Below are 23,462 nucleotides of genomic sequence, written 5' to 3'. Positions count from 1 at the left end.
GTGATGTCTGTTTGTGTGTGTATGTAGGCAGATGTCATTGTGTGATGTCTGTTTGTGTGTGTATGTGTGTGTGTATGTGTAGGCAGATGTCATTGTGTGATGTCTGTGTGTGTGTGGGCAGATGTTATTGTGTGATGTCTGTTTGTATGTGTGTGTGTGGGCAGATATGATTGTGTGATGTCTGTTTATATGTATTTTTGTGTTTCAAATGTGTTTATGCGTGTATGTATATGTCTGTATATGTTTGTGTGTGTGCGTGACTGCGTGCGGCCACCTGCTGAGTATAGTTGGCGCCGTGCGGCCTCCTGCTGTATCTGGGGGGGGCGCCGTGCGGCCCCCCGCTGTGTATAGATGGCTACCTGCGCCCCCCCGCTGTGTATAGATGGCTACGTGCGGCCCCCCTCTGTGTATAGATGGCGCCGTGCGCCCCCCCGCCGTGTATTGATGGCGCCGTGTGGCCCCCTGCTGTGTAGATATGGCGCCGTGCGGCCCCCCGCTGTGTATAGATGGCTACGTGCGGCCTCCCGCTGAGTATAGATGGCGTTGTGCGGCCTCCTGCTGTCTCTGGGGGGGGCGCCGTGCGGCCTCCCGCTGTGTATAGATGGCTACGTGCGGCCTCCCGCCGAGTATAGATGGCGCTGTGCGGCCTCCTGCTGTCTCTGGGGGGGGCGCCGTGCGGCCTCCCGCTGTGTATAGATGGCTACGTGCGGCCTCCCGCTGAGTATAGATGGCGCTATGCGGCCTCCTGCTGTCTCTGGGGGGGGCGCCATGCGGCATCTATACTAAGGCAGAAGGCCGCACGTAGCCATCTATACACGTATACTCAGCAGGAGGCCGCACGTAGCCATCTATACGGTGCCATCTATACACAGCGGGAGGCCGCACGGCGCCATCTATACACAGCGGGAGGCCGCACGGCGCCATCTATACACAGCGGGAGGCCGCACGGCGCCATCTATACACAGCGGGAGGCCGCACGGCGCCATCTATACACAGCGGGAGGCCGCACGGCGCCATCTATACACAGCGGGAGGCCGCACGGCGCCATCTATACACAGCGGGAGGCCGCACGGCGCCATCTATACACAACGGGAGTCTCAGTGCTTTGCAAGAGCAGTCAATAAATTCTGCTTGACTAATTCTGAGCACCATAAATTCCGGTTCGCTTCTAACCTGCTGTCTTCATTTTCAGCTTGCTGAATTCTAACTCATTTACTGTCATTCGAGACGATGCCTTTGCTGGTCTCTTTCACCTTGAATACCTGTAAGTGCTCCACTTAATGTCATATTTTTGATTCTGTTCTTCTTCATCTTATGGCATGTGCAATTGTATGAGCAAGTATTCATATGAATTTATGACCTACTTAAACCTTCGAGGACCTTAAATTTTATTCAATCAAATTTTTTTCCAGTTTAAAACTATGGGACATATATGTGCCTTGGTCCTCATAGGGTTTTTAAAGGGGCTGCAAACATAAATACGAAAAAAATAATTCAATTAGTGCTTTTTGTGTTCATTTAATTTTTATTTGAAGTCCATTTTTTTTTATATACCTTGAAATTAAGCCCTACCCCATGGAATGAAGCCCTACCTACATGACATCTGAGAGCTACATGGATCCCGCTTGTGAGGTGCCTGTCCGTCACTACTATTCAGTTTTAGGGTCCACTCACTAAGCCATATATTCTCTCATGCAAGAGAATAGGGCCAATTATGCTACTGACACTCGGCTCAAACTCTGTCAGAGCTTCAACTGAGTGTGATCCGATTCTCTCGCAGCACAGATATGGAGAAGATGGAGAACTTAATTTCTCCATCTTCTCCATAGTCTCTGTGAGTGTTCATCGGACTACACTTGGATGACATCCGAGTGCAGTCTAATGTTTTACGTGCACCCATAGACTTGTATGGGTGCACATGGTCCGAATATCGAATGAGATTATTTTCTCATGCCGATAATCGCAGATCTGCACTGTCCCATAGTATAACATAAGGCCGAGTCCTATCCGATAAAACATCACATAGCATTCGGCCGTGTTATACGACAGTGTGAGCGAGCCCTTAGAGTCAAGGAATATTTACATGCAGATGATGATATTACTCTCCCAGTGTATATTTTTTTAGGCGAGTTCATAGTAAATGCTTTGCCTTTTTGACATGTGATCAACTAAAGAACAAGAAAGATTTAGGACCACCCCTATAGAGAAACGGAAAATAGTTTGGAGGACTTGCATGTCCTTTTTTATTTATTATGAGAAAATCATAAAAGATCCCATTTTTTAACCATGCTGTGACTTTCTGCTGAGGGAGAGGGAGAGAGCTGCCCTATTCAGAGTCTGTAATAAGACCTGCTGACAAAAGTGTTGAAGATACAGTCTAATGTGAATTAACAATGAAAAAAAGTTAATTTCACAAATGGCTTGTATTTTTTTTAATACAAACTTTTTTGTCTTTACAGCTCCTTTAAAGGGAATCTGTCATCAGGTTTTTGCCACCTAATCTGAGAGCAGCATAATGTAGGGTTAGAGGCACTGATTCCAGTAGTGTGTCACTTACTGGGCTGCTTAGTGTTGTTTTGATAAAATCATTGATTTGTCAGAAGGTAATTATCACTAGATGACTAGTAAGTTCTGTAGGACCCCACCCCCATCACTGATCAGTAGATTTCTGTGTACACTGAGCATGGGCAGAAAGCTGCCAATCAGTGGTGTGGGCGGGGCTATACAGAGCGCAGCATTCAGAGAGCTGCTAGATCTGCAGCAGATGAAACGGTGATTTTCTCAAAATGACAACAAGCAGCTGAAAAAGTGACACATCGCTGGAATCAGGGTATCTGCCCCAATATTGTGCTGCTCTCAGATGAGGCAGCACAATTAATATTGTGCCAAATTAATTTCCCGTGAACTATCACATGATCTATCACAGAGGAATCATGTGACATGTCACGTGATAAATCAGGTGTGGGGGAGGGGGGGGCGCGCCTTCTAAACTGCCCGGGGCCCTTGCTACTCTTAATCCACCCCTGGCGTGGACTGTAAACAAAAAGGGGGGTATCAGGTAGGAGCATGGTTTAAAAAGGGGGTGTTTACATTTACGGCCATAAAAAATGTGGTCTGTCTGTGATTTTAGGTCTAATAGTCAAAAAAATAAATAAATGATCGCCCTGTCACATTCATATCCCTGAAAACATTTAATATTTGAATTTTTATAAGTGTAATTTAATTAAGATATTTTCCCATTTCCTTTATGTAGATGTTTTACTGAGGTCTACTATACACTACTCTCTATAGCATTGCGTCCTGGCCCCAATAGTAAAGTCAAAGAGGTACAGAAGCTGTGGAGTCCAGCTTGCTGAGCCCTAATCTCACCCAATATTGCTTCTGTGACTATCTATTCTGTACCATTACCGTACTGAAATTAAAGTTTATAACATGAGAAGCTAAATGTGGGTGCGCTGCATTGTGGGCAAGACCATCTTCTGGAAATGCAAAACCGTGGCAGGTGGTTGTAGAGGACATGAGCGGTTGACACATTGGGAAAGGCTTGAAGAGGCCTCGGCTAAAGGGAAAGTGTCATTAGATCATTACCTCACCTTTAAATCAGGTTGTTATGTGAATTGTATGCTATTTTTTGAATTTTTAATATATTGCAATTTTCAACCTGGCCACTGAGGCCATTCTAGTTTCATACTTGCCATTTCAGGAAATCCATACATCTTATCTGTTGAATTATATGTGTTATTGTGACAACTGTTATTCTGTCTGTCATGACAATCAGACTAGAGCCTCTCACCCAGCCAAATCAGTTCTCATACTTTGTACTGATGAGGGGCAATACCCAGAAACACCATGTCTGCAAATTGAGAATCTGATATGGCTTTTATCCTAAGTCATACTGCACGACTCGTTAAAGGGTTGATTGTGACTTGTAGGATTGCTGTTTCCAATAGGTGGCGCTATAGACTTCAAGTCCTCTTCCTCTCTGAAGAGGCAATTTGCATATTAAATTAGACTTCTAAAAACTCTTCCTAAAAGAACAGGAGATAGGAGCCAGTGTGAAAATTGCAATCTTTCTGTTTTTTTATTTATATTTTTAAAGGTTGGGTTCACATTTTTTATTATGGATTTTCCAAAAATGTGATGAAAACGCAGCAACTTTACCAGGTTTTCTGAATATTGCAAAAAAAAAAAAAAAAAACACATTGGGAATGCATTGTGTGAGTGTTTCTTAATAGAGATTGCTATAATAAATAAAAAAACATTGACAATTTTATAAAAAAAAGTTAACACAAATGCCTCGTTTAAAAAATAGGTAATTTTCTGACTACATCCCATATAATTAATTCTTAGGTGAAAGGAATGGAAAAGTGGTTAGTGAGGACAGTGAGTAATGATAAGGAGCCATTTATATGAGAGCCACATTTGATCTGATAAGTCGCATGGAATACAGAGCTATTGTATCCTGCAAACAAACATCAATTATGTATTCTACAGTGATCAAAGTTCACATAATACCTTACATAATCATCTGTAGTAGAAAGTCTTAAAGGCAACTCAGAAGTGCTATACCAGATACACTGTCAGGATCATGTGTCAATTAATATTTTACAAAAAGCCTTTAACATACAGTGGACAGATTATATACGGAATCATTGATGACTACTTCTCTATATATTGCAAATATCAAAATAATGAAAACACTCTTCAATTCATTAAAAGCGTACCACACGCAGAACATGCAAAATAAAGTGAACAAGTTGAATCCGCCTTCACTATTCTACGCTGCCCTTTTTTACCACAAGGGGACGCCAACTGCCCATAATTACATAAATGTAGGACCACTAAGGAGGGCTCATGATGACTAAAGATGAGCAATTCTGTTTGGATGAATTTCCCTCAAAATTTGGTCTTGCATTAATCTAGCAAAATAACGGCCACCTGTTTTGCTGGATTCTATTGAGGGACACAGAAGGGTTAAAATGGTAATGAAAAAAAACAAAAAACTTTATACTCACCTACCTGTTCTGTTGCCACCATAGCGCCACTCCTCTACGCTAGTATTCTATTCTTCTGGTGAAGGGGCCAATCTGAGGTCTGGGAATGGCTTCACACAATCACATGGGGAACAACACACATCATGGTGTACATAGACTACCATGTGACCAAGGGAGGACAATCACAGGCCTCAGCACTGGAGTGGAGCAGTGGGTCATGGATAAAAAAAGGCCGGCATCAAGGACCGGAGCTTCGGTGGTGGTGGAAGCGGTAGAACAGGCAAGGAATGGTGAGTGCAATTGATTTATTCTTTTAAATTTTTAACCCCTTTCCTCCCCTCATTGGACTTCATTTCAATTTGGACCAAATAGAATCTGCGAGCTGAAGTTAAGCGAATCTTCCAAATCAAATTTCAGGACATTTTCTCATCTCTACTCATAAATAAAGCTGTGGCCTACCAATACTCAAAGGCAAAACTTACAGCACAGCTTTCACTGTAATCAGGCCTGTGTGGTACAATGAAAGACATGACGTCCATGAGGCTAGAGCACTGCTCGGGGGTCTCGGAGGAATTCTTGCAGCTTGTCAATATTATAAAGTAGTGAGTCGGAATGTAGACATCCGAGTTCTGTGCCATCCTGCAATAAAACGTTTTACATCTTCATCATTTAGCATTGAACAGTTGTAAGACTGAGTTATTATAGCCCAATGATTTAGGATAGACATTATCTACAACCATTACTCAAAGCTTTTTTCATTCGCTTCCCCTTTCAGGCAATTCATACATTCATGGAAAAGGGAAAAAAAAATACTTGTCCATACCAAATAATTAAAAGGAACCTGACACAAGATTCATTCTGCCTGAACCCTAATGAATCAGACGCTGGCTGCGTTATTGCAAGCATGTATGTTTTATTCTGAAATACTGTTGTATTGCAGAAAAATCTTACTTTGAAAAGCTGGCCGGGAAATATGAGGTCGATACATCAAAGACAGTGTTTACACCAGTTTTCTGATGAAAAACATTTTGAATAGTTGCAACATTTTTGCTCCATGCGGAGTTTTGCGGTTTTCACAAGAATTTCAAACAACTTTCACTGCAGTAACATTTTTGGCAAGACACACAAAGCCGAACGCCACTGATAAGATGTGCCGAATTCACTAAGTGGTGTGTGCCAGTTAATCAACTCAGAGCATTATTCCTGCACGCCCCTCATTACAACTGCTGCAAAACGCCAGTCTTAAAGAAGCACTCCTGTCAAAAGTTTTATCCTTTTAATATATTGCAATCATATTATATAGCACTGTGTTCTTGCAACTGCTCATTTTGCCTTTCTACCCAGATAATTCTTATGTTTTCCAATAGGTCTATGGCATTACATGATTAAAAACTAACTAACTAAATCCTTCTACGCTCTATGTAGAAACAGGAGGTACATTTTTTCTGCACAAGTCCTGAGTCACTGCAAAAGTCTATAGTGGGGGGAGAAGTGGAGCAGCTGGGTCAGGAGTTGAAGAAGGGAATGATAAAAGAAGGGACAAGAGACTTCCTGTTTCTACATAGAGCAGAGAAAAGTGAAGAATTAGCTGGGTAGAAAGACAAAATGAGCAATTGTAAGTACACAGTGCTATACATGATGATTGCAATATATTAAGAGGATACAAACTTTGATGGGAGTGCTTCTTTAATGAGTCAGTGCCTATGTGTCGAGGATGTCTAGATTGAGGCTGGTCTCTGGTTGTTTCTTCCCTCCCGGCTAGACTGACTTCCTATTTGTGTGTATAGGAAGAGATATGTCTGTCTTGGGGAGTAGGGTTCCTAAATAATGAGTAGTTCATTAGTAGTAGTATTCCTACAATCAATTTATATTTATCACTACAGACTGGCATACACATAAACTTGGCCGAATCCACCAATTTCAGCAGGATCGACTTGCCATCGAATCCGTTTCGAGGTGTTTCAACACTCAGCTGCCAGAAGCCTTACATCTCTTGGCAGGTAAGGCGCATAGAGAAAATGTGAACACTGAATAGAGGGGAGCAGCCATGTGTATGGGGGAGTCGGGATGACATGTTAATAGTTACCCATACAAATAGATAGTGATCATGGGGTCAAAATACTTTCTATTTAGCATCTAATCTATTGATAGCTGATAAAACCTTTTCAAAGGCCATTTTATATTACATTTTGTGCTAGAATAAAACAAAGTTTATTGTTTTAGGGAGTTACTGTAACTTTTTACTTACTGTTTAATGTGCTCTAGAGCGTCAGATCGCCCATCAAAATTATAGTCGAATACTGGACCACTGATAACATTGATGCCATTTTTTGCTTTTGCATACTTTACCAGTAAAACTTCATGAAAATATTTCCAAACCTCTATAAAAAAGTAGAGAAAACACAACCATAAATGCAATTAAAAACTACTATTCAATATATATGGAAGCATGGTGGATAAGTGCTTCTTACTACCACAATGGAGTCCTGGGTTTGTATCTGACCTGGGGGTTCTTGCTATGCTAGTCACTTTACCTGGGGTGTTCTAGCTTTTTACCATATTCCAAAAACATACCTTACAAAATGATATGTAATTTGTATTTCTGAGGTAGGAACTTAGATTTTAAGTTTCATTTGAGATAGAGATTGAAGGAAGTGACAGCAATATCTATATAACCAACGGCATAGCTGATGACATCCCGTTCCACAATCACCTGACCATTGCAGGCAGAGGCCTCAGTGGTCAAGTGAGCAAAAAAAAGACATTATCACTTCCAATCCTGGCCAAGAGCACTGGAGTACCCTGCACTGGAGCCAAGAAAGCTTTACCTGATGACTATACGATCATTTATTATTTTAGACCACCCTTTTAAAATAATTTTTATTTAACCTAGATGAACGCTTTAAGGACTATTGGCAAAATGAAAAACAGATGGCACTAAAAAAAAGTTGAAAAAGATTAGGACTTCACATTTAATGAAGCCATGACATTATTAGGTGGCATAAATAGAATTTTAATAGCTGAAAATATCAAACCTCAATTTAACCATTAAAATGCTAGCAAGGTTACCTATTTGACATAATAACTTAGAAGATCTAAAAAAGAATTAAAGAGCTTCTCCGAGAAATTGTCCAAAATGGACGCCATCACATATTTCAGCGTGCATCCTATCCCATGCCATGCCATGTATTAGGATGGGATGCAGCCTGAAGAAGCTTCCTGAGACGTATATCTCAGAGCGTTGTTTGGATCAGTTATAAATGTTTACGATACTGCTACTAAGCCTGACAGTTATTTGCTCTAACAATGCTCAACGACACCCATATCGAGCAGTGTTTAGTCTTCTTCCTGTCCTACAGAGGACTGCATATACTATATAGGACTCAATCTATTTCCTGAGCATTAAAATAAATGTTTTCACAAATATTATTGATCTAGATCAGAGTTCACTAACTCCAGTCCTCAAGGCCCACCAACAGGTCATGTTTTCAGGATTTCCTTAGTATTGCACAGGTGATGGAATTCTTGCCTGTGCAGGTGATAGTATTGCTCAGGTGATAATTCCAAGAAATCCTGAAAACATGACCTGTTGGTGGGCCTTGAGGACTGGAGTTGGGGAGCCCTGATCTAGTTAACACGGGAATCATATTCATTGTTTCAGTATAATTTATAATTTTGTAGTATGTGTTTTGCAGCACAAAACAAATATTCGTAAGACTTTGCACTAGAGAATTGTAATCATTAACTTATCGATTGCTCAGTTTATCCTTATTTCAACTTTGTGCAATGATACAAAAACATGCAGAAATGAGATAAATGAAGAACAAGTACATCAAACACACCAGCCGTAAGGTGCAAAGCTAACCTTGAAATACAGGATACATTGGAATCATATTGCTAGTTGTAAGTCCAGAATAACCATCATTCTTAGGTGATCTTTTGAGTTCTAAAAAAAAAACCCAGAGATATACAAAATTGGTCTGACCCTTCTCTATGATCTTTTCATTTTAAATAGTTGCTTTGTGATGTGATAGGACTTACTGTAGACTACCATACTGGTGATAGCTTGGAGTCATGTATCCTAGAAAATGGTTGCTTCATAGAGAAACACATGCCATGCAGTGGATACTATGTTAACAGCTACTGGTCAAAGTGGCTAACCAGAGGATCGTCCGGTGGGCTTAGGTTCTAACCTAATAAACTGTCCATGAATACAACCCTATTTGGAGCCAATCATTCGCAATTAGGGTTCATTCGTTAAGGGGCAACTCACGAATATTCTAGTAGACATTACTGATACGTCCAGTGTCTGCAAATGTACAATGTAAGTAAAGAGGATCTGAACATATTCTAAAGGGTCCTTTAGAATAATTTTCCTGACACCAACACTGGGTACAGGAGACCTTATGTACCAGATCTGAAGAATCGAGTAGCCCATTTTCTGACATTTCTAAAATGTGGAGGTTCTGAATAGTTTTCTTTCTAAAACAGCAGCTTCAAAATGCTTAACTGAGCTTATCCTGACCCCCCCCCCCCCCCACCAAAAAAAAAAAATGTTCATATATATTTGGGTGTGTATACAATCATTTTTATCATTTTCCCTAACAACATATAATGTCGTCTAAAAGATGGTTAATCATAAGGCTGGGGCTGCGCAGAGACTTTGACCGCAATATAGGCCATACAACCAAAGATTGCTAGGTGTTGCCAATTCAAATTATGGGATTGCATTGCGACTAGAGATGAGCGATGTTCGACTAGAACTGTTCGCCAATCTCAAATTCGAGCTGTTTTGGGCGGAGTTCGAGTCGTTCGACGACCGCAAACAATTTGCAAAGAATTCGGCTGTTCGAGGTTATGTTCGATAACTGTTCGTGCACCAAAAGTGTAACTGGATTTTTTCACATTATGCAGGGATTGTCTGCCACTCACTGTAATGTCACAGCCATGGTGGTTGTGGCATTACAGTGTTTGCCCAAATCGATGGGAACAGTGCTCACAGTGAAACATGAAAAGCCGGCAATTCAGCAGCGGCATACACCGGTACCCGACAATTTAGAACAGAAAGAATAGAGCATCACACATAAATTAGATAGATAGAAACATGTCAGTCACATAAATAAGAAGCACAGTGACAGTGTTGGTTACTGTACTTGTCATTTAGTGTTAAAGGATTTATTAAAAAAAATAATAGTGTTTTCATGCACCGTCTCTTTAAGAAAGCCGGCCGGCAATTCAGCATCGGTACCCGACAATTTAGAACAGAAAGAATAGAGCATCACACATAGATTAGATAGATAGAAACATGTCAGTCACATATATAATAAGTACAGTGATAGTGTTGATTACTGTACTTGTCATTTAGTGTTAAAATAAAGGATTTATTAAAAAACAAATTGGCGTGGGGTTCCCAGTAATGTTAGTCTCTAGCGGAGGTTAACCAGACGGCTGGGGCAGATGTTTGAAGCCTGGGAAGGGGGTAATACCCACGGAGCTTCCCAGGCTACTAATATCAGCCCCCAGCTGAATGCCTAGCCTTTACTAGCTATTAAAATGGGGGACCTCCAAAAAAAATGACATGGGGTCCCCCCTATTTTAATAGCTAGCAAAGGCTAGGCAGACTGCTGGGGGCTGATATTAATAGCCCAGGAAGGGTGCCATGAATATTGGCCCTCTCCCAGGCTAGAAACACCAGCCGTCAGCCGCCCCAGAAATGGCGCATCCATAGGATGCGACAATTCTGGCACTTAGTCTCGCTCTTCCCATTGCCCTGTAGCGGTGGCAGTGGGGTAATAGGGCTAGGGTTGATGTCAGCTTATAATGCCAGCGGACATCAAGCCCAGGTTAGTAATGGAGAGGCGTCTATAAGACACCCCCATTACTAACCCCATAGTCAAAGTTAAAAAAAACACAAACACCCAGAATAAATTCTTTTAATTGAAATAAACACACAATTCTTTATTATTCTAAATTAAACCATACTTACCATCACGCCCATTTCAGCTGAAGCCAATGTCTTCAGCAATAAAAGTAAAATAATAAACCAATCTCATCCTTGCCTTTCCATGGTTTCCAGGACAGCTCCAGCTCTGCTACATTCACATGACAGGCTGGATCGCAGCCGAAAGCTGCCATCCAGCTTGCCATGCCGCAGACACTGTGAAGCGCAGGCATGCTTGCGCTCCTCAGTGTCTGGCTGTGACGGCATCCAGATGAGCCGAGTTTATGTCCAATGAACTCGGCTCACCTCATGCACGTCACTGACAGCGTGGGAGAATTCTCCTGCGCTTGCGGTGAGCGTGAGAGAATTCTACTGCGCTCACGGCAAGCGCAGGAGAATTTTCCCACGCTGTCAGTGACGTGCATGAGGTGAGCTGAGTTCATTGGACATGAACTCGGCTCATCTGCATGCCATCACAGCCAGACACTGAGGAGCGCAAGCATGCCTGCGCTTCTCAATGTCTGCGGCATGGCAAGCTGGATGGCTGCTTTCGGCTGCGATCCAGCCAATCATGTGAATGTAGCAGAGCTGGAGCCGTTCTGGGAACCATGGAAAGGTAAGGATGAGATTGGTTTATTATTTTACTTTTATTGCCGAAGACATTGGCTTCAGCTGGAATGGGTGTGATGGTAAGTATGGTTTAACTTAGAACAATAAAGAATTGTGTGTTTATTTCAATTAAAGGACTTTATTCTGGGTGTTTGTGTTTTTTTTTAACTTTGACTATGGGGTTAGTAATGGGGGTGTCTTATAGACGCCTCTCCATTACTAACCTGGGCTTGATGTCAGCTGGCATTATAAGTTGACATCAACCCCAGCCCTATTACCCCACTGCCACCGCTACAGGGCAGTGGGAAGAGCGAGGCTAAGTGCCAGAATTGGCGCATCCTATGGATGCGCCATTTTTGGGGCGGCTGACTGCTGGTGTTTTTAGCCTGGGAGGGGGCCAATATTCATGGCACCCTTCCTGGGCTATTAATATCAGCCCCCAGCTGTCTGCCTTATTTGTCTGCCACGTCATTTTTTTGGGGGGGTCCCTCATTTTAATAGCTAGTAAAGGCTAGGTATTCAGCTGGGGGCTGATATTAGTAGCCTGGGAAGCTCCGTGGGTATTACCCCCTTCCCAGGCTTCAAACATCTGCCCCAGCCGTCTGCTTAACCTCCGCTAGAGACTAACATTACTGGGAACCCCACGCCAATTTTTTTTTAATAAATCCTTTATTTTAACACTAAATGACAAGTACAGTAATCAACACTATCACTGTACTTATTATATATGTGACTGACATGTTTCTATCTATCTAATCTATGTGTGATGCTCTATTCTTTCTGTTCTAAATTGTCGGGTACCGATGCTGAATTGCCGGCCGGCTTTTTTAAAGAGAGAGTCTTCTGAGCAGTTTGTCAGCTTTTGGACACCTTTGAATGTGTTTTCTATGTCTTTTTAGTTGCCTGCCATTGGTTTTAACGGTGTTCGACAGTGTTCTAAGGTGTTCGACGAACAGTTCCACGAACATCCCGGTGTTCGACGAACCGAACCCGAACACTACGGGGGTGGCTCAACACTAATTGCGACCTCGAGAGCACTGTGACAAGTCACACAAAATCCAACCAATTATGAATTTTATCATGGTCACAGTAGCCTTGTGGTGGCAACGCAACCCCATTCACTTGCATTGCGCTGAGATTAAGCAACGACACCTAGTAATCTTTGGTTGCACAACTTGTGTCGCGGCCAAAGTCACAATGTAGCCCCAGCATAAGATGAAATGAACAGATGGCCGTTATATGACCCGATCATATGACCATTATAACATGCCCTTTGGAGCTCATATTACATTTTTACATTTCACCTCTCACCAGTTTTATCAATTAAATGTCTGTGACCCCCAGATAAACCCTTTTTATTTGGATAATTTACCCTTGTAATAAGAACAATGTATTAATCTTAATACACACTGACATCAGTCTCCAAATGCCAACTGGTCTGAATAGTGGTAGTCAGGAATCTACGTGCATAATACATATTTGGTGTTTACTATGTACATAATGCAAAGCTGAACAAGGCGAGAGTATAGATAAGTGTTGTCATAGGGACATTTAAGTTACAGAGCCATTTAGTTCTGTAATTTACACTTTCACTTCATATATTCATTGTGATGGTTCTCCATTAGATTGAATATTTACCGGTATAATGCACACAATAATGATATATAATGGACTTACTGGGAGGGAAGAGAAATCCAAATTTCAGCGATTGATGCTCATAGTAATATTGGCAACTTTGACTTTGTCCTTGGGGTATCCGAACATCGACAAATAAACATGAATCATTTTCCACAGAAGCAGGCACAACTTCCTACCAAACAGTGCACAACCCAAAAAAATCATATTAGCTGATGTAAGTGTGGATGTAACTGTACAACACAATTGAGCACCAGAAGAAGGAACCCACTTCTCCATTTATGAAATGCCCTGATTGATTGTTTTCCAGCCTTGGAGTTCGGAAACAAATCTTTATATTGTCCCAAAAAAGACATTAGCTAAGGCTGGAGATTTATTAAATCTAGAAGGCCTTTCCTTGAACAACCACACAGTAGGTGGCCTCCTGCACAGGAAAGCACTCCATTCCATCGGGTGTGAATATAACCCTATACATATATTTAATGTTTTCACAGGGAGCTTTCCCCAACACATACGCTATACACACACACTATATATATATATATATATATATATATATATATATATATATATATATATATATATATATATATATATATATATATATATATGGTACTAGTTTTATATAAATCTAGTACTTACATTTTTTCCGAGGGTGTATGAACTCCACAATGGCATCTTTAAGTTGTAGCTGAAACCACTCACATATTTTTTATGGTATAAGATACAATAGCTGCTATTTTGCAAAACCACTGGTCTTCCATAAGGTAGATTAAGCTTTTTAGTGTCGGACTCTGTAAATTGTGGTGAAGATAATGAAATCAATGAATTAAAAAAGTTTTAGCCATAATTGCTATGATATAGATAGATAGATAGATAGATAGATAGATATACAGTACAGACCGAAAGTTTGGACACACCTTCTCATTTAAAGATTTTTCTGTATTTTCATGACTATGAAAATTGTATATTCACACTGAAGGTATCAAAACTATGAATTAACGCATGTGGAATTATATACTTAACAAAAAAAGTGTGAAACACCTGAAAATATGTCTTATATTCTAGGTTCTTCAAAGTAGCCACCTTTTGCTTTGATCACTGCTTTGCATACTCTTGGCATTCTCTTGATGAGCTTCAAGTGGTAGTCACCGGAAATGGTCTTCCAACAATCTTGAAGGCGTTCCCAGAGATGCTTAGCACTTGTTGGCCCTTTTGCCTTCACTCTGTGGTCCAGCTCACCCCAAACCATCTCGATTGGGTTCAGGTCTGGTGACTGTGGAGGCCAGGTCATCTGGCGTAGCACCCCATCACTCTCTTTCTTGGTCAAATAGCCCTTACACAGCCTGGAGGTGTGTTTGGGGTCATTGTCCTGTTGAAAAATAAATGATGGTCCAACTCAAGGCAAACTGGATGGAATAGCATGCCACTGCAAGATGCTATGGTAGCCATGCTGGTTCAGTATGCCTTCAATTTTGAATAAATCCCCAACAGTGTCATCAACAAAGCACCCCCACACCATCACACCTCCTCCTCCATGCTTCACGGTGGGAACCAGGCATGTAGAGTCCATCCGTTCACCTTTTCTGCGTCGCACAAAGACACGGTGGTTGAAACCAAAGATCTCAAATTTGGACTCATCAGACCAAAGCACAGATTTCCACTGGTCTAATGTCCATTCCTTGTGTTCTTTAGCCCAAACAAGTCTCATCTGCTTGTTGCCTGTCCTTAGCAGTGGTTTCCTAGCAGCTATTTTACCATGAAGGCCTGCTGCACAAAGTCTCCTCTTAACAGTTGTTGTAGAGATGTGTCTGCTGCTAGAACTCTGTGTGGCATTGAACTGGTCTCTAATCTGAGCTGCTGTTAACCTGCTATTTCGGAGGCTGGTGACTCGGATAAACTTATCCTCAGAAGCAGAGGTGACTCTTGGTCTTCCTTTCCTGGATCGGTCCTCATGTGAGCCAGTTTCTTTGTAGCGCTTGATGGTTTTTGCAACTGCACTTGGGGACACATTCAAAGTTTGCCCAATTTTTCGGACTGACTCACCTTCATTTCTTAAAGTAATGATGGCAACTCGTTTTTCTTTACTTAGAATTTGTATTATGGCAAGAAAAAAGCAGCTAACAGTCTATTCAGTAGGACTATCAGCCGGGTATCCACCTGACTTCTGCACAACACAACTGATGGTCCCAACCCCATTTATAAGGCAAGAAATCCCACTTATTAAACCTGACAGGGCACACCTGTGAAGTGAAAACCATTTCCGGTGACTACCTCTTGAAGCTCATCAAGAGAATGCCAAGAGTGTGCAAAGCAGTCATTAAAGCAAAAGGTGGCTACTTTGAAGAACCAAGAATATAAGACATATTTTCAGTTGTTTCACACTTTTTTGTTTAGTATATAATTTCACATGTGTTAATTCACAGTTTTGATGCCTTCAGTGTGAATGTACAATTTTCAAAGTCATGAAAATACAGAAAAATCTTTAAATGAGAAGGTGTGTCCAAACTTTTGGTCTGTACTGTATACAGTCATGGCCAAAAGTATTGAGAATGAGACAAATAGTAATTTTTCCAAAGTTTACTGCTTCATTTTTTGTAATGGCAATTTGCATATACTCCTGAATGTCAAAGAGTGATCAGCTTAACAGCAATTACTGTACTTGCAAAGTCAATATTTGCCCAGAAAATGAACTTTAACCCCCAAAACACATTTCAATATCATTGTAGTCCTGCCTTAAAAGGAGCAGCTAACATCGTTTTAGTGATTGATCCATTAACACAGGTGTGGGTGTTGATGAGGACAGGGCTGGCGATCAATCAGTCATGATTAAGTAAGAATGACATCACTGGACACTTTAAAAGGAGGCTGGTTCTTGGTATCATTGTTTCTCTTCAGTTAACCATGGTTATCTCTAAAGAAACACGTGCAGCCATCATTGCACTGCACAAAAATGGCCTAACAGGGAAGAGTATCGCAGCTACAAAGATTGCACCTCAGTCAACAATCTATCGCATCATCAAGAACTTCAAGGAGAGAGCTTCCATTGTTGTCAAAAAGGCTCCAGGGCGCCCAAGAAAGACCAGCAAGCGCCAGGACCGTATCTTAAAACTGTTTCAGCTGCGGGATCGGACTACCAGCAGTGCCGAGCTTGCTCAGGAATGGCAGCAGGCTGGTGTGAGTGCTTCTGCATGCACTGTGAGGCGGAGACTCTTTGAGCAAGGGCTGCTTTCAAGGAGGGCAGCAAAGAAGCCACTTCTCTCCAGAAAAAACATCAGGGACCGACTGATACAGGGAGTGGACTGCTGAGGACTGGGGCAAAGTCATTTTCTCTGATGAATCCCCTTTTCGATTGTTTGGGACATCTGGAAAACAGCTTATTCGGAGAAGAAGAGGTGAGCGCTACCACCAGTCTTGTCTCATGCCAACTGTAAAGCATCATGAAACCATTCATGTGTGGGGTTGCTTCTCAGCTAAGGGAATCGGCTCACTCACAGTCTTGCCTAAAAACACTGCCATGAATAAAGAATGGTACCAGAATGTCCTCCAAGAGCAACTTCTCCCAACCGTCCAAGAGCAGTTAGGCGCCCAACAATGCCTTTTCCTGCATGATGGAGCACCTTGCCATAAAGCAAAGGTAATAACTAAATGGCTCATGGAACAAAACATAGAGATTTTGGGTCCATTGTCTGGAAACTCCCCAGATCTTAATCCCATTGAGAACTTGTGGTCAATCATCAAGAGACGGGTGGACAAACAAAAACCAACAAATTCTGGCAAAATGCAAGCATTGATTATGCAAGAATTGACTGCTATCAGTCAGGATTTGGTCCAAAAGTTGATTGAGAGCATGCCAGGGAGAATTACAGAGGTCTTGAAGAAGAAGGGGCAACACTGCAAATATTGACTTGCTGCATTAACTCATTCTAACTGTCAGTATAACCTATTGGTACTCATAATATGATTGCAATTATATTTCTGTATGTGATCTAAACATCAGACAAACACTAATAAAAACCAGAGGTCAGCAGATCATGAGAAAATATAATTTTGGTGTCATTCTCAAAACTTTTGGCCATGACTGTATATACACAGGGGCTTCTCACTAAATTAGAATATCATCAAAAAGTTAATTTATTTAATATCTTCAATACAAAAAGTGAAGCTCATATTATATACAGCCATTACAAACAGAGTGATCTATTTCAAGTGTTTATTTCTGTTAATGTTGATGATTATGGCTTACAGAAAATAAAAACATAAGTAGTTATCTCAGTAAATTAGAATACTTTATAACAACAGCTTGAAAAATGTTTTTAAAATCTGAAATGTTGGCCTACTGAAATGTATGTTCAGTAAATATACTTGGTCGGGCTCCTTTTGCATCAATTACTGCATCAATTCGGCGTGGCATGGAGGCGATCAGCCTGTGGCACTGCTGAGGTGTTATGGAAGCCCAGGTTGCTTTGATAGCAGCCTTCAGCTCGTCTTTTGGGGTATGTCTCTACCAGAGGCTGAACTTTTTGCCCATTCTTCTTTGTAAACCAGCTCTAGCTCAGTATGACTGGATGAAGAGTGTCTGTGAACAGCAATTTTCAAGTCTTGCCGCAGACTCTCAATGGGATTTAGGTCTGGACTGTGACTGGGCCATTCAAACATGAATATGCTTTGATCTTCTAAACTATGATGTTGAGGGTTGGTGTTCTGCTGGAAGGTGATCACAGATTGTAAGTTTGCGAACAGGACCCTCACTACTCTTGGTATCTGCTGAATTATGTGTTTACTTCTGTTATGTCTTTATTGTCTGTACAAGTACCCTCTGTAATATAAAGTGCTGCGGAATATGTTGGCTCCATAGAAATAAAAATTATTATTATTAAGGTGAACCTAAGCTCAAGTCTTTTGCAGCCTCTAACAGGTTTCCCTCCAGGATTGCCCTGTATTTAGCTCCAATCAACTCTGACCAGCTTCCCTATCCTTTTGATGGAGAAATCTACTTTGTTGTTCTTCTTTAATCTCCATTTGAAGTTTTCTGCCAATTAGATTTTGTCAGCCAGGGGCTGAACTGTACCCTGGGTCTTCTCGTCCTGTCTGTGATAGTCCGGCCCCCTCCACCACCGGTCTGTGAATGACTGGTCACTGCTGAGATTTCAAACAGATGAGGCAGGACATTCACAGCCCGAAGGCAGGCGGAGGGGCCGATAATCACAGACGGAGACGGGAAGACCCAGGGTACAGTCCGGCCCCTGTGCACCGAAATCTAATTAGAAGAAAATTTCAAATGGTGATTAATGAAGAACAACAAAGCGGATTTCTTCACCAGAAGGTATTCATGTAATCAGTATTACAGCGCCATTACAGCCATGTCCTTACTTTACATTACAAAATTGTGCTGACAGGTTCTTTTTAAAGGTCAGTACAATTACTGTAATCTAGATTTAAATATATTTTTCCTTTTGGATCAAAAAAAAAAAAGAACTGGTGTGTGTCACCATTTTTTGAGACACAATTTTATTTTTAACCAAGGCTTGTTTTTGGGAGTTGTGAGGCATAGTTTAATATTGGCAGCACTTTGAAGAACATATGCTGCTTTGATCCCTTTCTATTGTATTTTTTGGAGGGATGCAGTGATCGAAAAGCTTTTTTTTTCTTTATATATAGGTTAACTAATAGTATAGTTTGATAGATCAGACTTCTAAAGGAATCAACACCAAAAGTTCTTAAATTTTTTATGTGGAATTTTTTTTTTTTTTAAACTATTCTTACATACTTTTAGTCTGCTGTGGAAATTGCAATTTTAGTATTGCAGTATATAATGAAATTAATGGTTTGCTATGAGTACCAACATGGCGGCAATTGGGGCCTTAACCCATTGGCACCTCACGATTGTGCCTTGGGGGTTAAAGCATTTGAAGGGTGCTCTAACAGACTCCCCACAGCCATGATCATACCACTTAAATGCCACAGTAAAATATTAACAGTGACAAGTGGATAAACAGCAATGATGGGAGCCAACACAGCCAGCACCTGCCACGTATAGGGAGGGCTCAGCTCTTGAGCCTGCTCCATACAACAGCTTTTGACATAGATGTGACGGCAGACTTGTGAATCCTCACATCTCACAATGTGAGCGCTGTCCGTATTCTCCAGTGCCAGCACTGGGAGAGGGTGGTCATGGGACGGCATGTATGCGATATGCATGCTTCCAGCTTTATCCTGACTAGAAGTAGCCGGCCTCGCTCAATTCACTTGAATTGAGTGATGCCATACTCATCTAGACAGCATGTGACCACACGTATGCAATTCACAACCTTGTGGTCACATGACCGCCAACTCCCGGCACTGGGACTGGAGAATAATGACAGCACGTACATTGTGAGTGGAGAGGATTCACAAGTCTGCAGTCACATAAGGTACAAGTCTGCAGTTACTCTAAGGCCAAACAACCCCTTAAACTAGATATCAAATTAATTGAGCAGCAGAATGTTGGGTGCCTGACAGACACCTGGGGACCTTGAAGAGAAGAGGGAAGATGTTTTCAAAGCATTTATCTTTTCATTTATCAAATACAATAAGTTGCGAGAGGTCACATCTATTCCCCCTATTTTAGGCCCCACCATCTGGCTTTACTTTTTTGAAGACTCTTCTAGTATTCACCATTTTAACTTTAGTAAACTTCTAGTGTCTACCTTGCTGAGGTGTGAGTGTTAATTGTCTTTTGTATCCAGCTTCTGTCTACAAGAAAGGAAATTTTATTAGTGCATCAACATAAATTAACTTTGCAGTACATGCAGTAGTATTTACCATAATATAGCACTCAGTCTAATATGGTCACATACTGTGCTTCAGTAATTTTATATAGCAGTGCACAGAGGACTGGCATGGTCAATCATCTTATGTGACCTTGAAAAAGTGTAAGGACTAGTGATGAGCAAATTGGAATACTCGGGTGCTCGGTCCGAGTAACGAGCCCAATGTAAGTCTATGGGAAACTCGAGCATTTTTCCAGCAGCTCCCCTTGGCGGTCTGCAGAGGGCCTAAAAATTCTCCAAATCAAGGGAAACAGTGCTCAAATGACATGGGAACAGCATGGGGAAGACCCCTGGAAGCATCTCTGACTCCCAGGTCACTGCCTAAAAGTGTGCCCATCAGAAGTGATCCTTGGCGCATGCGAAGATACCTCCCACCATGCACCTGTCGTTGCAGACTTGCAACAATCACTGTTCACGTCCTCGTCCCAGTGCAGCGTTCAGTTGTCCCTACCCCACTCCTTGGAACGCAAGCACAAGTATGCAGTCAGCCACCCACCCACCCACAGGCTGCAATACTATACTGCCAAATTTTTGACAGCTGCTTGCACTTGAAATGTGGCCTTTTAGGCTCGTGGAGGCGGAAGCTGTCCACAACCTCATGGTGGCGGCAGCCGGGTGTCCATACTCGGTTCCCAGCCGCCACTATTTTTCCCGATGTTGTCTCCGCCTCCACAAGCACGGGTCCCACAAAATTACTGGTGCCCTCCCCAGTGCACTTACTGGGAAGGACCGCCTAACCACAAACACGTGGAGAGGTGAATGTAGCCAGGGATGGTACGGAGCCAGTCCACGGCTTTTTTTCTGAGAGTTGTATGTCACCACAGCCATATTCTTTAGCTTGGTGAAAGGACTTGGAAAACCGTATCTACTCCAGCTGTCATTTCTTCCAGGAAGTCCTCTAAAGATGCTTGCGCTTGAAATGTGGCATTTTAGGCTTGTGGAGGCAGAAGCTGTCCTCAACCTCATGGCAGCGGCGGCCGGGTGTCCATACTCAGTCCCCAGCCGCCACTATTTCACTATTTCTATGCATTCACCGGGAAATGTAACTTTAACATTTTACAACCTTATCTGGACATGTGGTGTGTGACACATCATCAGACACATCCTGTTTAATTTATGATGGAGGGACTGTGAAAGTCACAAAGCCTATTTTTATAGGGCCATCAGGCGGCCTTTACTATTCTTAAAGGGCCAGCAGTCGGCCCTTGCTATTGTTAGAGAGCCATCAGCCGGTTATGCTTTGCTGTTCCCATTATTAATGAGTGGGTCTCCTATACTATTATTGCGTATGCAGTGACTGCAAGGGCTGCCAAAAATTTGGAGGCACTCCAATGCCCCTTGCAAGAGACGTAGAGGTCAGAGAGCCTCCTAAAAACAATGTTCCCATTATTAGGAAGTGGGTCTCCCATACTGTTTGCCTATGCAGTGAAGCAACGGCTGCCAAAAATATCCCTTGCAAGAGACAGAGATATGTTGATATGGTACATATGGTGGTGGAGGATGAGGATGCAGAGAAGAAGGAGGTCAAGAGCAAATAGACAAAATCAGGAATCGTATACCCATGTCTCGGTGTGAAGACAGAGGTGCATGGGAATAGAATTAGACCTCCCCAAAAAAAGACACTGCATTTGAGTTTATGTTACGCTGCTATCATTCGGTGGTGTTGAGAAGTCTGGCCCATTCCAGCCCTTCTTCATTTTTATAAGAGTCAGCATGTCAGCATTTTCAGTTGACAGGCGAATGCGCCTATCGGTTATAATTCCACCAGCGGCACTAAAAACCCGCTCTGACAAAACGCTAGCGGCATGGCAGGCCAGGACTTCTAAGGCATAGACAGCCAGTTCATGCCAAGTGTCCAGCTTGGCTACCCAATAATTTTAAGGCACAGAGGAATCACAGAAGACGTTGCACTCCTTGTGAGTACCCCCCCGTCTCAGGGCCTGTGCGATGGGAGGGTCTGAAAAAACTGTCCCAGAACTTTGACAGTGTTCCCCTGCCTCTGCTGGATTGCATTTGTGGCTCTCTCGCCTGTACTCCTTGGTTGTCCAACGAACTGTGACCTCTGCCGCCAGCGTTTTCAGATGAGAATTTTTTCACTAATTCCGCAACAAGGGCCTTCTCGTACTGCACCATTTTACTAGGCCTGTCCTGCAAAGGAATAAGAGACATAAAGAGGATGACTGACCATGCTCTCCTCCTCATCCTCCTCCTCCTCCCTGTCCTCAGGCCATCCACGCTGAACAGACAGCATGGCAGTTGTGAAGGTAGTACCGTCTATAGTGCAGGACACTAGCTCCTGTTCTTCCTCCTCCTCTTTTTCATTGTCACCCAATACACGTTGGGATGAGATGAGGTTGGGCTGTGTGCAATCACCCTGTATGGTTCCTTGCTCCATCTCATCGTGCTCCACCTACAATGCATCCTCTTTAATTGAGAGCAGAGAGCGTTTCAGAAGACAAGCAAGATGGTGACGCTAATTAACGAGTCACCACTGCTCACCATCTTAGTGGAGTCCTCAAAGTTTTGGAGGATGGTACATATGTCTTACATTCATGTCCACTCCTGAGGTTTTATGTGTGGAGTCTAACCTGAATACCGATGGCATTGTTGATGCAGGTAGTCAACAACTGCCCTCGTCTGCTCACAAATCCTTCCCAAAATCTGCAATGTAGAGTTCAAACGCGTGGGAACATCACACACCATTCGGTGAGCTGGAAGCTGCAAACGCTGCTTAAGCACAGCAAGTGCAGCGGAAGGTGTTGCTGACTTTCTAAAATGGGCACACAGGTGGCATACTTTGACAAGCAGATCCGACAGATCCGGGTAGGTTTTGAGAAACTGGGTCAGGCATGGTACATGTGTGAGCTCACCTCGCCTCAGAGATGCCACCAGGTTCCAGCCATTGTCACACACGACCATGCCTGGCTGTAGGTTCAGCGGTGTGAGCCAAAGATCTGCCTGCTCTTTCAGAGCTGTCCACAACTCTTCAGCGTTGTGCGGTTTGTCACCTAAGCATATTAGATTCAGCACAGCCTGTTGCCGCTTGGCCGAGGCAGTGCTGCAGTGTTTCCAGCTTGCGACTGATGTGGTCATTTCGGAGATGGATGCTGAAGAGGAGGAGGAGGTGCAGGAGCTGTACAATGTGATGGCAACCCTGATTGACCCAGGACCCGCGATACTCGACGTCGGGAGGACGTGTTCCGTCCCAAATCCGACTGGGTCCCGGCTTCCACTATATTAACCCAGTATGCAGTCAGCGACGTGTACCGTCCCTGCCCACAAGCACTTGTTCATGACGTGTCCGTGGTTAGGTGGACTTTCCCAGTAACTGCGTTGTTGAGGGCACGGCTAATGTTGTGGGACACATGCTTGTGTAATGCGGGGACGGCACACCAGGAGAAATAGTGGTGGCTGGGGACCGTGTACAGAGGGACGACTGCCGCCATCAGGTTGCGGAAAGCTTCAGTCTCC

The 23,462-nt window shown here is 42.6% G+C and overlaps 1 protein-coding gene across 1 annotated transcript in view; it reads right to left on the bottom strand.

Annotated features, from left to right (window-relative positions):
* Positions 1-23,462, bottom strand: part of LOC141257115 (ectonucleotide pyrophosphatase/phosphodiesterase family member 1-like) — a 129,885-nt gene that overhangs the window by 8,458 nt on the left and 97,965 nt on the right. The window contains exons 19-24 of the mRNA XM_073671259.1: positions 19,869-19,914; positions 13,822-13,973; positions 13,222-13,354; positions 8,860-8,940; positions 7,243-7,375; positions 5,477-5,633 (exon numbers count right to left, since the gene is read on the bottom strand). Of these exons, the coding sequence (XP_073527360.1) occupies positions 5,477-5,633; positions 7,243-7,375; positions 8,860-8,940; positions 13,222-13,354; positions 13,822-13,973; positions 19,869-19,914 (702 nt within the window). The remainder of the gene's footprint in view (positions 1-5,476; positions 5,634-7,242; positions 7,376-8,859; positions 8,941-13,221; positions 13,355-13,821; positions 13,974-19,868; positions 19,915-23,462) is intronic.

This window comes from Phyllobates terribilis, unplaced genomic scaffold (assembly GCF_046119375.1).
Source record: "Phyllobates terribilis strain yellow unplaced genomic scaffold, ASM4611937v1 Scaffold_3__8_contigs__length_932513732, whole genome shotgun sequence".
In the NCBI taxonomy this organism is placed as follows: domain Eukaryota; kingdom Metazoa; phylum Chordata; class Amphibia; order Anura; family Dendrobatidae; genus Phyllobates; species Phyllobates terribilis.
This window is presented reverse-complemented; position numbering and strand designations above follow the sequence as displayed.